Below are 15,410 nucleotides of genomic sequence, written 5' to 3'. Positions count from 1 at the left end.
TAGGATTTTTGTAAAAGTGGAAAAATTATTTCCCTACTTTTGCAAAATAACAGGATACCCCTTTTGTACGTTTTTATTAGATTTTCTGCATTGCATTTTTAAAAAATCTCCCTCATTTGGAATAGAAAGCATTCCAATTGGTTCACACTTACTTATCTGTGCTATTAAGATTTCTTAAGACTAAAGCTCAGGGCCCATGAAGCATCATTTTAGCTACACACTTTCTTTTTCTCCTGAATTAATTTGAATTTTTATACTGGAAAGTGAAAAACTCATTTATAAATATAAATTTCCTCCTGAAGTGCAAAAAAACACTTAATATTTTATTATCTGTAGAACCTAGTGGTAATGAAGGTGTTGATGAAACTGTAGCTCCTTTTATCTCAATGTATTTGAATTTAAGTGAACAATCTGATAGTTATTTACCATTCAATTAAGTTAATTTTCTTCTTTTTTGCCTCTCATTGTTTCTGCAGAGGCAGTTGGTGTGACCAGTCAGCGACCAGTGTTTTGTCCTTTTCATAAAAAGGAGCAGCTGAAGCTTTACTGTGAAACATGCGACAAATTGACGTGTCGTGACTGCCAGTTATTGGAACATAAAGAGCACAGGTACCAGCATCTTTCATTGTCTACATAGATTGATGCTGTATGAGGACTAGACGACTGCTGGCATCTCAGCCAAGTGGCAATCTGCAAGTAATATTTTGTTTGGCCAGCAGGATGTTGGCCTGTTTCAGGATTTTTCATCTTTGGCACTGTTGACATTTGGAGCCAGGTAATTGTTGTGGGGGCTATGTGTATTTTATGGTGTTTAGCTGCATCTTTGACCTCTATTTACTTGATTCCAGTAGCATTCTCCCAGTTGTGACAACGAAAAATGTCTCCAGATGTGCCAAATGCCCTAGAGAGCAAAAATCACCATGAGTGGAGAAACACTGGCCTACATGCTTTGTAAAAAGAATATATGGAATTAGTTGCTAGTGTTGTAAATGAGGAGATTTTACATTAAAAAAAAAAATTTAGATCTTTAGTTTGTGTGTGTTTTGAAAATAGAATCTGCTGTAGCACTGGGACCCATACACTTTCATGTCAACACTTGGCTGGAATTGACTTTTAAAAAGGGTATGCTTTTCCTAATTCATCATAATTCCTATCAAAGCTTACTTTTAAATCTGTCCTCCATAGTTGGCAAAATCTGATTTAAACAGTAAGATTCTGGTAAATTGATAGAAATATAATTGATTAAAAGAAGTCTAGGCTCCCAACAATGGCAGACTAGGTAATTTGGATCAACTATACCAATGAGGGTAACTAGAAAACATGGGCAGAATATAGAAACCAATAAAATATTTTAGAGCTTGGTAAAGAATTATTGGACCAGGATTAGGTTGGAGTGGGGACAGAGAATGGTACGGGCTTTTTCCCCCTTGAAGCATTTGCCTAAAAATTGAGGGTTGCTTTTAATAAGCTAGTAGAGCTGAAAGACGGGGATTGGATTTCAGGGATCATAGGGGTTAAAGGCTTCTCCTTGCTTTGAGTTGGGATCTTGAAAGTGTTATGATAAAGATAAACTAGCTAGTAAATAGTTCCTCATAGGGCACTAAAGCTCAGAATCAGATCTTCTCAGTACCCAAAGTTGGATTAAATTGAAATCATACTGCTGGTGCCCCAAGGTACCTGGTAGAAAAAAGTGTAAATCCTCTCTGGAGGAAGAAAACATCGTCCTAGACCTCTGATTTATCCAATAATGAATTGTGCAAAGTGGTCCAGCACACAATTAGGAATAACCAAGTATGCTAGGGGATAGGCAGTGGGAACAAAGCTTAGCAGATACAGCAAACAGCATAAAAAAAGATCTTCAAGGATACATCTTACTATATTCAAGATGATAAGTGATAAAATGGAAAATTTGGGTGGAGAACTGGAAACTGTATAAAAGAATGAAATGGAAATTCTAGAACTGAAAATTACAGTAACTGAAATTAACTCAATAGAGGGTTGAACAGCAGATTTGACGTACCAGAAAATGAGAATTAATGAACTAGAAGAAAATTAAGAAAACATGAAAATGAAGCACGACAAACAGAAAGATGGAAAGTGGAAGAAGGATTGAGAAGATGTAACACAGGGTGTAACTGGGGTCCAAGACAGAGACATAGAGAGAAGGGGAAGGAAGCAACATCTGAGGACAGAATGTTAGCTTTGTAATACTGAAGAAAGACATCTAGCCCGTATTCAAGAAGCCCCCAGCAGGATAAGTAAAAAAATAAAGTAATATTTTTGAAGTATGAAAAGAAAATAACTACAAAACTAAAATTCCATACCCAGTGAACAAAAGATTAATGAGAAAGATGTTTTCAGACAAAATACACGGGGGGAATATACCCCTGGAAGCACACTTCAGGCAGGAGAAGAATGGTATGTGATACATGACGGAATGAAGAGCTGGTAAAATGATACATCTGAGTAAGTCTAATGAAATGTGCTCGTGTGTGTCGTGTGTGTATTATATATCACACAGCGGATGTGTTAGGAGGGTATGCAGTTCATGTTCTAAGGTTCATGCATAGTTTAGGAAGTGGCTAATAAATTACAAATTAACCTTAGATAAGTCAAGATATGCATTTTCTAATGTATGGAGTAGTCACCAAAAGAATAGCAAGAGTCAGTATGACTCTCAAGATAACAGGGAGGAAGTGGAATAATTCATAATTAATCAGTCTAAATACAGGCCAAAAAAGATAAAAGGAACAAAGAATAAATAGAGTTTCATAAGACTACCAATTTATCATTGGTAGATCTATAAATATATTTGTAATTATAACAGATGTGAATGGATAAAATGGATAAAATATTCCAAATCACAAGATTCGAGGCTGAAATGCTACTTGTTTTTTTATTAAGAGAACCATCTAAATATTTAGTGATTCAGTTATACATATATATTCTTTTTCAGATTGTTCTTCATTATAAATTATTATAAGATATTGAATATAGTTCTCTGTGCTATACAGTAGGCCCTTGTTATTTATCCCAAGTCAGTTTTCTAAAACTTGTGTGTTTTATGATACTATTGCTTCAAACTTTATCACATGCAAGGCATAACGTCGAGTTTTGTCCTCGCTCCCCACTTCCCCATTTATCTTAAAGGCATTATTTGTTAATGTGACCTTTAGCACAATTACCTATTGTTTAAAAGTGATCTGCAAAATATGTGTTTACAAAAGCATCAAACTTTCATAATTATGAAATTGCAAAATAGTTAATAAATCTACTTAAATGTCTATGATTACTTTTTTCCAGGTCTGCCAAAGGAGCCCTTTAAGCCTGTAAAACTATGAATGATGAATGTGTGTCTCTCTCAATTTTTCAAAATAACTTAAAGAATGTCCATGAGTAATATCTGAAAAGTCTCCCTCCTTCTTAAGGGATAATTTTGAGAGGAGAGGAAAACCTGCTTTCTAGGGATATATTTGGCATTTTTTAAAGATTATTATTTTTATCTTTTATACTCATCTTAAATAGTTTTCTGTTAGTTATTTGTGTGCTTTGGGGCTTTTCCTCATTTTAGACAGATATTTGTGTGAAATAATTGGCTTATTTATTTCTTCAGATACCAATTTATAGAAGAAGCTTTTCAGAATCAGAAAGTGATCATAGATACCCTAATCACCAAACTGATGGAAAAAACAAAATACATAAAATTCACAGGAAATCAGATCCAAAACAGGTAAATTTATATTCATGGTTTTATTTAAGTCATCTTTATATAATGTGTTAAGTATAGTAACTTTTAGAACAGACATTTACTTAACCCATGGTGAAGTACATCAGTGTAAGCTGTCAGGTGGATCTAATAACACATAGTTCATAAGATTTTTTCAGAAACTTTTTGGATTTCTGAAAACTTTGGATTGGAAAGTATATTCAGCCATGAAATTTCAAAACTATTATGATAATAAGCTACATTTAGTAACAACTCATTTATCTGGGAGGTATTAATAACTTATAATTATTTGGTGTTTTCTAATTTTTGAAGAAACACCAGGATTTTAAAAGAAAAGAAAATCAACTGTTTTTGCTAGTCTTATAAAAAATTTTGATACTTGATTATATACATAATTAATTACTGTTTTAAGGATGGCTGAACTTTGAGATGCCTCCTCTGGGCTGTCATCTTTTAAATGCAATGAGGTGGAGATCTTAGGACACTAGAAGACAGGGATTGTCTGTTTTGTGTGCCTTTTATTCTTTGTAAGATGCAATACTTAACAGTCTCTACATATTACCTGTTATACTTTCTATTCTCCAAGGAAATAAATCATCAACTGTCCAAAGGCTCATGTCTTACAGTTAAGTGATTGGAGGAGCAAACCACTAACTTCTGCAAGGAAGACAGAGTTTGTCTAGTCGCCCCCTTTGTTTTGTTTTGTACACAAAAGTAACATGTCACTGAATTAATAGATCAAAAGATGCTTATTAGTAAGAGATCCCTTGCAGGGGATCTGAATGTTTTTCGTAGGGAAAAGTTTGTCAGACTTTTGCAGTTCCTCTTCCTTAAGATCAGTCATCACAATCTGTCATTCATCATTTTGGAACGTGGCTAGGCTGGAGCATTTGATAGTTTTTTCCAAAGAGTCCCTTGGTTTACCTGATTTCCTTAAAAGAGATTATAAATGTAATTTAACTTTTTCTTGATGCCTTGGTATTATTATTATATCTATTATACATTGTGCTAATAACAGTTTTATTGTGTGTCTTTCAGTTTTTATTCTTTTGTTATCAGCTCTCATTTCGTTTTACCTCTCTCTTTCACGTAAGAACTGTAGTTAACCAAATACTATTGTCTTTACCATGTTCTAATCACAGTAGTACGGTTTGCTAAATTGATGTCATTGATGGGTTTAGAATTTTTTATATCTGAATAACTGAAAATTTGAATACTTATGGAATGATGAGGAGCGATAATTATAGGCATTTCTACCATCCAGTGGCAAACAGTAGCTACTGTAAAATAACTAATTTTATGTAAAAGATTGACTCTTGATGAAACTCTTTTGACTTTTTTCTTACTCTTTCACTACGTATATGGTATATGGCCATGAGCAATGGGCCAAAGTTTCCTCTTTTTTCAACCTATGGATGTCTATTTGTTCTAACACCATTTGTTGAAAATACTATCCTGTTACTGGTGAATTGCCTTGGCACCTTTGTAGAAAATCAATTGACCATATATGTGTGATGTTATTTCTGGACTCTATTCTGTTCCATAGTGCTTTTCTTTTTTGCTGATACCTCACTTTCTTCATGACTATAACTTTTCATAGTAAGTCTTAAAATCAGATAGTGTGAATTTTCCAAATTTGTTTTTAGTGGTGTTACCTTATTTTAGTGATTTATGCTCTTTTTACAAAGTGATACTTTGTTGTATGGAAGGATTTTAGTTTTTGATTTATGGTAAGAATTAAAGTGTCTTTGGATTAGGTGTTGATTGCTCATATCTTTATAGCCTGCCTGATTATGGAAGGATTAAATTTACTGGACTGACTGGCTTTTCTATTCATTCATTTTTATGCATGTGCAAACATGGCATTACTTACCCCTTTTTCATCCTGTTCTACCATCATAAGGATTTAAGTTAGGGTTTTTGTTTGTTTTTTGAGGTTTGGTTTCCAGACTTAATCTGGTTTCCTTGATTCTCTAGCTAATATTGATGTCAAATAATTATCTTGAAGAATTTCCAACAGAAAATAAAGTTCCCTGCCCTTTTGATCTTAAGTTTTGGAGGGTAACTATGGGAGAGGCAGACAGAAGAAATGAAGCTTTTTATGTATCTCATAATGTTTTATGGTGGATGCCCCATTTCTCTTTTTCTGCTTCTGTAAGATATTCTGGTGTGATGCTATGCATTTTTTTCCCCCTGTACATCTTGATCATGAGAACAGCATTCCCATTTTCTCCAGTCAAAGAAGATGTATATGGTAGTTGATAAAACATTAAGTAGTTACTTGGCTACTTCTTTCAAGACAAATATGTCATTAAAAGTAGCAAACAACTATTGTTGTCTTTTGGCTTCTATTCAGATACAATGAATACTGTAGCAGTTCAGATGACTAAGATAAGAATGACACATTTATACTTTTCTACTTCTTAGTTGAAGTGAATACAGTAGAACTCATTCAGAGTCATGATTTTCCTTATCTTGTTTATAAATTATTTTTTTGTCCATCCTTTTAGGCTGAGAATTTTTCCAGGTGTCATCATATTCTTTCCAAATAATACTTTCTTAAACTGTATTCGTTCTCTTGCAGTTTTATGCATTTTGATTTTAAGATTGAATTACGTGACTGTGTGTTTCAGAAGAATTGTATTTCTGCTGTCTCATCTTCAAGAAAATCAATTTAAACTGAAGGACCCTTAGAAATAGATGAGCTTTTTAAGAGCTGAAAGCATTTTTGCTTTTTTGTCTAATTTAGACATTCAAAAAATCAGTCTTATGTATAAGACAAACCTTCTGCCTTAGGTTTTAGATTTTTTCCCCCTTTTGTTTAATTTTCAGGATAATTGAAGTAAATCAAAACCAGAAGCAGGTGGAACAGGATATTAAAGTTGCCATATTTACACTGATGGTAGAAATAAATAAAAAAGGAAAAGCTCTACTGCATCAGCTTGAGGTAAGTTACTGTTAATGGGACACTATGTTGTAGTGATTTAATGTAGTGTTTTCTCATGTATTTGTGAAGTTGAAATCACAGCCTTTTTCATATAATTGTTTCCATTTATGATTCAAGAATATTTCTTCTCCATTCCCAGGTTTTCCTTTTTGCAAGGCTTTGCTTTATAGCTGACAATTTGTGGCTTTATAATACACTAGGACTGTCTTAATCCTTATTGTCTACTTTACAGCCCAAAGCATTGCTTATAAGGAGAAGCTTCGTAAATGTTACAGAGATGAATCATTTTAGAGATGCATTGCATTGACAATTTGGGGTCACCAAAGGAGTGCAATTGAGCAAAATTTTTCAGAAAGATACACCAAGTTAGCTGTATTTAGTTTGCAAATATATACATTTAACCTTATGGGGAATTAAGTAAAAGAATGTGCCCACAACATTTTATAGCCTTAATTGTGAAAGCAATACTCAGGGAGAGATGCTCAGGGCAGTTAGAATAGTTGTTTCTCACTGTAGGGAAGAAAAATATTACTGTCTTAATCAGCTTTTGTCCACTTATGAAGGTCAAGATCCAGAGTCAGTGTTTGACTCAAATAAAATGAGGTTACAACTTCTGCATGATATATCAACATAACATTAAATGCAGGATATTTTAGTAGCTTTTAATATATTGGGACAGAAAATATTTAACAGTAAAGAAGCAGATTAAGAATAAGAAGAGAATAAATTAATTCTGATATGTGAGGATTAAAAAAGGATTCCTAGAAATAATTTAGTTCAACCTCTTTATTTTATAGTTGACAAAAATTATAAGGTCTTTGTCAGAAAGTTCTGTTTCTCTTGGGAAAGTATGGTCTTTCCCATGGTTTATACAGGAAACAAAGACCAAAATAATTCTCTGTCCTTTTAGAAACAAATAGTAAAAAAGTATTCTTTTAGTAGAAAAGTATTCTGGCCAGGAGGAATCAGACCCGTAACTATTTTTTCAAGGTCCTGTGATTTTTTTTTTTTTTTAAAGAAGCTTTTAAGCAATTTTTAAAGTTTTCAAAGCTCTGCTTAGAATCAAATGCTGTGTAGTTTTGATTTCTAAGAGATGAATAGTGCATACATTGCTGTGGCTGTTTCCAAACTTCATGGTAAATAAGAATCACTTACAAGGGTTTTTTTTTTTTAACTCAAGTTAAAGAACTAAAGATGATCAGATCCCCAAACCTCTAGGGATGAACCTGGTCATCAGTATTATTTTAAATCAACTTTATTGACTAATAATTTTTACAGTACCTTTTAAATATGCCTTTCAGTCCTCGTACTCATTCTCCTGGTTCACAGCCTTTAAGGTAAATGAAGGTAGCCAATATTTTCTAAGACTCCAGAGAAATAAGACCAAATGTAGTTACCATACAAGCCCAAGAAACTTGGGCTTCAGGTTCTCAATTTGCAACCTCCCTTAAAGTCAACATGATTTCTGTTCTTTCTTGGATATTTACAAAGAAACATTTAGTTTTTAACAGAGATCAGAAATAGACTAATAAATTATCTCTGAAGTTAGACATGAAAATCACTGCGTTTTTTTCCCTTCATTCAGTGCAGCACATGTGCATTTTCCAAATTTGAAACTAACTATGGCCAGGATCTAAGTTCATTTTTTTCTACTGAGAATATAATTCCATTTTGTAGTTACTTTTGAACTTTTCTTTAGAACCAGTAGAAAGCCCTCTTCTCTCCCCCTTTCCTTGTCAGAAAGAGGAGATTTTTGGATAGGGACATTTAAAATAGCCCAAGGTCAGTGGGTTTTTCCTCCACTTTTGATAAACTTGTGTTCTTGCTTGTGTACTTCCTTAAAGAAATTCTATATTCTACTTTTATGTTACTTTTCTGAGACTGCATTGGTTCCATTAGTCACTATATCAATTTATTCCCAGGGTACATATTTTCAACAGACTAAAATTATATGCTTTTTTTTTAAACCACATGCAAAGCCTAAATGTTGTCTACTGCATAACTCTACTAGATTGCTGTATGATGTATCTATTTATTTGTGAGAATTGATTTAATAGGTATTACCTGTATTATAGCTAATCCACAGTTTTGTACCTTTTTTGATACTGGAAGATGCTTGAACAGAGACCTAAGTCGCAGAATTTGTAAAACGAGACCAAGGGCCATGGGGAGAAGGGGTGGGCAGTATAGACAGTGGTGACATTGGCACCAGGGGCAGTTTTTTGCTTCAGTGAGAGTGAGCCTTTGTGCTAGGGGGTAAACACACTAAGTATTTTAAGTTTCTGTCACTTGTGTTCTTAGGGGTTGTGGTTATTCTAATCTGGTAATCTGAAAATGACCATTAAAATATGTTAAATGCAGAAATAATTTTGAAACCATTTTCCTTTCAGAGCCTTGCAAAGGATCATCGCATGAAACTTATGCAACAACAACAGGAAGTGGCTGGACTTTCTAAACAGTTGGAACATGTCATGCATTTTTCTAAATGGGCAGTTTCCAGTGGCAGCAGTACAGCATTACTCTATAGCAAGCGATTGGTAAGACACTTAAGTATGGCACTTAACATGCTGTCAAAGTGCAGAGGGAAACAGTGGAGTCCGTTATTAGATTGCCTAAAATTTAGACATTTTCATTAGTCTGTGCTTAAATGCTTTTTACTTATTTCTAATTTTAATTGATCAAAATAGTTTGATTTTTTTTAAATATTACTTTAAACTGCTGTGATTTAGATATAACTTGCATTTTAATCTGCCATCATCACTCCTATTTTGTTCTTCTCCAAGTTTTCTCAGTCTAGTGACAACTGAACTTAATACTAACAATAATGATGATAGTAAGCATTTCCTGATTACCTGTAGAATGCCAGACACTAAATTTAAGCATTGCTGTGTAATATTTAACCTTTGACATCATTTTTATAAGGTAGAGATCCATTCACATTGTATGGGTGATGAAACCAAGGCACAGAGTTAAGTAACCTGCCCAAGGTCACACAAAGTGCCAACTTAGACCTGAATCCAGAGACCATGTTCCTCTTCTCAACGCTACATTGTTTACTCTGTCAGTGATACATGGTGCTGGATATTTCAACCCCACTTGCTGCAGACAAGTGGCTCTGATTTGATGAACTACTTTGAGAATAATCTAGAACCTTGCTCCTGGAGGTGTGGTCACTGCATATTAATCACCCAGGGATCCTGGTTCAGTAGACATGGAGTGGAGCCAGATTCTGTAGTTGCGACGAGCTCGCAGGTGACGCTAATGCTCCCGGTCTGCAGACCCGCCGATGGGAGCAAGGGTCTAGAAGACACTTAGCCACAAAAGTCACACCACATAAAAGTGAAGTGGGAGTTTTTAAAACTTTTGTCTTATTAAAGATTCCACAGAGATTTCTACTTGGAAATCAAATTAGGACATCCAAATCTGTTTTCTGTTAACCCACTCCATTTTGTGGAAGAAATTTTTTATAACCATTTCACAGTCAAATGCTCTACCTCTGAGCTATACCCCCGTTATGACCATTTTGAAATAAGGAAATGCACTTCAGGATAAACATTTATAAACTAGGTTCAGATATTGAGTGACTTATTAGAAAGCAAATTAGTAACTATTTCTAAAACTATTCCTAATCTTGAATTGTATTCAATTCTTTAATTTTTTCCTCTGTCATAATTATCAATGGTGTGTTCTCTCAATCTTGAGTCTTTTTTTCTTTTTCTTTTTACTGTTTCATTGGTCTAATGAAAAACAGCTTATATATATATATATATATATAGTGCATACCTTCTCTGTTACTTAAACTTTCCTGTAAGTCAAACAAAACAGGGCTCAAAGGAGAAAGTGAGAATCATCTTTTTTCAACTAGACCCATAATGAAAACTTTTATTTGTATGTGTGTAAGAAGCATATTATTCACACAATTAGACATCTAGTCAATCTCCCTTGTCAGTTTAAGAATTCGTTTTCCTAATTTTATTCTGTGATTTTGTTTGTGATTTATAATATGGAGAAAACAATAAAAAATAGAAGATGGGGTTACTTAATCTGCACAATGATCTCTTGAAATCTGAGAGAGGGAGGTCATCCTCTGTAGTATACACAGGAGAAAATGGGCACTGTGAGTCATGTGGAACCAGCATTACCAGATTCCTGATTGGCTATATCATGTTTTTCAATTGTTAAAAGTCTCTGGAACCCAAGCGAGCCTTTATGCACACTAGTAGCAGATACAGCTAGTAAAAGAATTTGCCTGTAATGCATGCAGAGTTGAGGCATGTGATTACTTTTAAACATTTAGAAAGATTTCCAACCTCAGAAAATTAGAAAGTCACTGTATTATACAACCCTGTCCTTTAGAGGTTTTATGCTTTGTAAACAGCCATGTTTACTCAGGTTATTTTTTAAATGATGGCTTTTATATGCTCAAAAATTAAAAAGAAATGCCTTGCTGGCCTGAAATTTCAAACTTGGCTTGTAATTCTTAGTTCATCTTTTACTGTAGGAATTATAGTCAGTAAAAGACCAAACCCATTGGAATAGCAGAATCCTTTAGAAGTCCAGTTTTAACTGTATTTTGAAACATTTTTGCAGTATTTCCTTAGGATTCTTCTGAAGGAAGGCAAGAAATATTGACAGAAGAGAGACTAGGAGAGTAAAACACAGTTATTCTCCTTACGAGCAGTAGATATTTCTCTAATACTAGTGATTAGGAAACTATTAAGCTATAAGTAGTAAAAAAGAATTCTGCAATCTTTTTTACTCCCTTTCCCCCATCCTCCCGTATAATTAATCTTCAGAGGCATTCTCTGTGTTTCCTGAATGTCTCATTGCCAGTTCCTTAGTTTTAGTCCTCAAAGCTCAGAGTACGTACCGTGCTCTCTTGGCTAGGTACTGTTGCCCTTTCCTAGAAGGCCTTGCTTTCTCCTGAGTAATGAATCCTCATCTTTTTTAGAGACTACCAGGTTCAGTTTAGATTTGTCGTCCTTTCCTTTTGGCAGACTTCCATGACCAACACTGGGTTGGATTACCCTTCTTTGTGTTTACAGAGCCCTTATGTATATATCCATCATAGTGTTACTGATTTTTATCTACTTTAATTCCATTTGCATATTTTTCTATGAATGTGATTAGAACTTTTGCTTCTTCAAGGGTAGGAATTTTGCATTACCTAGTGCTTTATATATAGGAGCTTAGTGAAAGATTGATGGTGAACAAATAAGGTACCAGGTAATGTCTCCTGTCAGAAGCTATAAATAAGTACAAACTTTATGTTAAATTTTCAGTTTATTTTAACTTCAGTAGAAAGGAGACAATATACAGTGTTGTCATCTCAACTGTTTTGACTTTCATCTTTTTAAGAAAATTTTTGTCTTTTGTTTTTTGAACAGTAGCTAAGTTTTCAGTGTGAAACCTGAGTTTAAGTTCAAATATATCTGAAGGTATCAACAAGTATATTTAATGAATCATTATTTATCTTTCATGCTAGCCAGGCTTTATGGCTCCTCAGAACTATCTAAAACGTGCATCAGGAGTTTTGATGAGTGTCATGGTTTACGTTTGAGATGGGTAATGAAATAGTTTGACAGGAGGTCTTATGTCTTTACCTTGAATGGCAGTAAAATACAACAGAAACGATTGTTACTTAAGATAAGGAGCAGGGTTTGGACAAATTTGATGTTATTTTTAGACCTTGCCACAACTTAATTAGCAAACAGATACTAGCTATCTGAGTTATAAATAAATTCTATGTTTCTTTTCAGCAAAAGAAGGAATTTACAACATAGTACCTCAAGGGCAAAAAACAAAAGTATTTATATCCAAGTGATTTACCTCATAGTTCCTCTCTTAGAACTGATTTCCTTTTAAGGAAGTACTCACATTTCTGATGTAATAATTTTTTTTTCTTGGCAAGGAAGCTTTATTATTCAATTTCCACACTAAAAATCGTAAGATATTTGAAGTGCTAAGTCACTGTAGTGTGCCTAAGGGAGGGGAAAACAGTTTTTTAAATAAAGCGATCAAGCATCTTCCCTTCCTGACATGGACGCATTAGCATGGTGACTGTGAAGACACAGGGTAGTGAAGAGGGTTGGGGGACCACATAGAGGCCCGAGACTAGCAACCAAAGATAAGAAATGGTGAGTAGGGAACACAGAGCTAGTAAGCAGAGACAGTATCATTTGGATTTTGGTTACATTAAGCAAATAAGTAAATGGATTGAGCAAGTAAGAAGATATGTTGAGGGTAATAGTAGCCAAGTCTTTTGCTACCCAAGAAGTATGTAGAAATATAGGGGGAAAATAAGGCCATACAGAGCCCTAAGATATGTTGGATTGGAATTAGAGGAATAACTGTGAACTCAAGAATTTTATACAGAGAGATGTGGAAGTAGCTATAGATGTGTAAGTATGTATCTGTATGTGTTTATATGTTTGTGTGCTACACCCCAAGAGCAGTGAGCTCACTGTCCTTTCAGATCTTGGTTTCTAAATATCAAGGAAAGTGAAGAAAAGTATAGATTGTACCCAGAGCATCTTTTACCAGAGAAATAATAGGGATATGTCAAAAGGACCAGGATTCAGCCTAAAGGGGCTCCCCTTGGGCAAATCCACAAATTTGAGGCTCAGACTAAATAAACATAATAATGGATTGCAACACATTGAATTAAGTAGGAATAAATGAGTCCATGATGATTATAAATAAGTAAATGACAATGAAGGGAAAAGTTTATGTAAATTAATAAGACTGGGAAGAATAGTGAGCATAAAGAAGCACATTTGGTCACTAAGGTAGAGGAAATTCAAAAGCAGTTTTCTGTGGATACTCATGTGGTGGGTAGAGCACTGATGACTTACAGGATTTTAGTGTAACCCTAAAATACTTCTTTGCAAAATACTAATCAGTTACAAAGCGAGAAAGTAGTGAATTTAAGAGTAGCGAAATTGGGCCGCAGAACTGCCAGGTGATGAAGGTTAACATGGGCAGTGGTGGGACAAGGTTACATCCTGAGCTTCCCCGAAGGATGCACTGAGAGGTGCGCTTTATCATTTGTGTGGTTTTCCTGACAAGAATGCCGTACTAATCTGATCAGGTGGAAAGACTCTCAAACTCAGGTTGAAGGTCATCCTACAGAATGTAAGGCCTGAAATCTTTAAAGCCATCAAGGACAGGAATGAGAGGGAAAGACTGAAGAGACATGGCGACTGAATGCAACCTGTATTCCTTGATAGTGTCCTGGAAAGAGACAGTGTTGGGACAGCTGACATTTGAATGAGGAGCCTAGATTGAATAGTGTTGTGACAGACTTGTTTTATGAATTTGGAATTTGCTGCTTACATTAGAGGATCTTTGTTTTAGGATATACTCACTGGAATGTTTAGCAGGGAGACAGAACCTAATGTCAGAAGCTTCCTGTCAAAAGGTTCGTGAAAAGACTAGTAATAATAGTGTATGTGCACAGGAGCAGTGGGTGGGCCCTGGAACAAATGTGCTAATATATTTAAAGTTGGGAAATCTGGGTGAAGGGCTCTATTCACTTTTCTACAATATTTAAATGATTTCAAAATAAATTATTAAATTTTAGAAAACCATAAAGCATGAGGATTTATTTTACAAAGGGAAGTCTTTGGAATCATTCTTATTTTTTTCTTTTTTTTTTTAAATTTTGGGTGGAGATAATTAGGTTTTTATTTATTTATTTATTCTTAATGGAGGCACTGGGGACTGCTAGGCATGCACTCTAACCCTTAGCTATACCCTCCCCTTTGGCATCCTTCTTTTGATTAGCATATTTTGAGTATGTTTTATAGTGAGAATTATTTGAAGATGCAAAAAATTAAGAAAGGGAGAAACACTTAGGGAAAGAACATTGTATCGGGTGCTAATTGCTTAATTAAACATTGTGCCATGTATTCTGTATAGTCCTAAAATAAATTCTTATTTTTTGCTCAGAATTTATTATAGCTGTTTGAGAGAATTTAGCAGTTGAAGCAAACTTATTTATTCAACAATTATTTATTGAATACTTGTATATCAAGCAGCATTCTAAGTACTGAGGGAATAGGAAACAAAAGAAAATCTCTGCCCTCAAGGAGTTGGATTTTAGTGAAGAGAGACAATACCAAAATAAGTAAAAAAAATATATAGACTGTTACATCGTATTAAGTGCTCTAGAGAAAAGTAATTAGAGGAGCATTGGAGTGAGGGTTGTAATTTTAGAGAGGGAATTCTATCTAAAGAAGGTGACATTTGAGCAAACCCCTCAAGGAAGTGGAGAAGCAAGCCATACCGATACTCAGGGAGGGTATTCAGGCAGAGCTGAAGTACAAACAGCAGGTGCAAAGACTAAGATGGGAGTTTTTGTGATGTGGGCAGCAAGGAGGCCTAAGAGGCTGGAACACAGTGAGTGAGCAGATGTAGGGTAAGTAAGGTCAGAAGTACTGGAAAGCCAGGTAGCACTAGCCTTGTTGTTCATTATGAGGACTTTGGTTTTGAATCTGAGTGAGATGGGAAACCAGTGGAGGGACTTGAGGAGAGGAATGACAGAATACGATTTATATTTTAATCACTCTGACTGCTGAGAATAAACTATAGGTAGTTGAAGGCAAGGGAGAAATAAGGGAGACAAGTTGGAAACTTACTGCAATGAGGTGGCTTTTCCAGGGTGGTAACAGTAGAAGTTGATAGTGTTGATGGGAGAATTGGTGAGATTATCCATATCTTTTAGTGTTAGAGTGA

At 34.7% G+C, this 15,410-nt stretch overlaps 1 protein-coding gene across 2 annotated transcripts in view; it reads left to right on the top strand.

The window, feature by feature from the left end:
- TRIM24 (tripartite motif containing 24) overlaps positions 1 to 15,410 on the top strand; it is an 81,583-nt gene that overhangs the window by 40,140 nt on the left and 26,033 nt on the right. For both annotated transcript variants that reach the window (XM_074366957.1, XM_074366956.1), the window contains exons 4-7: positions 477 to 609; positions 3,614 to 3,730; positions 6,560 to 6,674; positions 9,065 to 9,211. In XM_074366957.1, coding sequence (XP_074223058.1) covers positions 477 to 609; positions 3,614 to 3,730; positions 6,560 to 6,674; positions 9,065 to 9,211 — 512 coding nt within the window. The remainder of the gene's footprint in view (positions 1 to 476; positions 610 to 3,613; positions 3,731 to 6,559; positions 6,675 to 9,064; positions 9,212 to 15,410) is intronic.

This window comes from Camelus bactrianus, chromosome 7 (assembly GCF_048773025.1).
Source record: "Camelus bactrianus isolate YW-2024 breed Bactrian camel chromosome 7, ASM4877302v1, whole genome shotgun sequence".
Lineage (NCBI taxonomy): Eukaryota > Metazoa > Chordata > Mammalia > Artiodactyla > Camelidae > Camelus > Camelus bactrianus.
The sequence above is the reverse complement of the archived record's forward strand: the minus strand, read 5'-3'. Positions and strand labels throughout refer to the sequence as shown.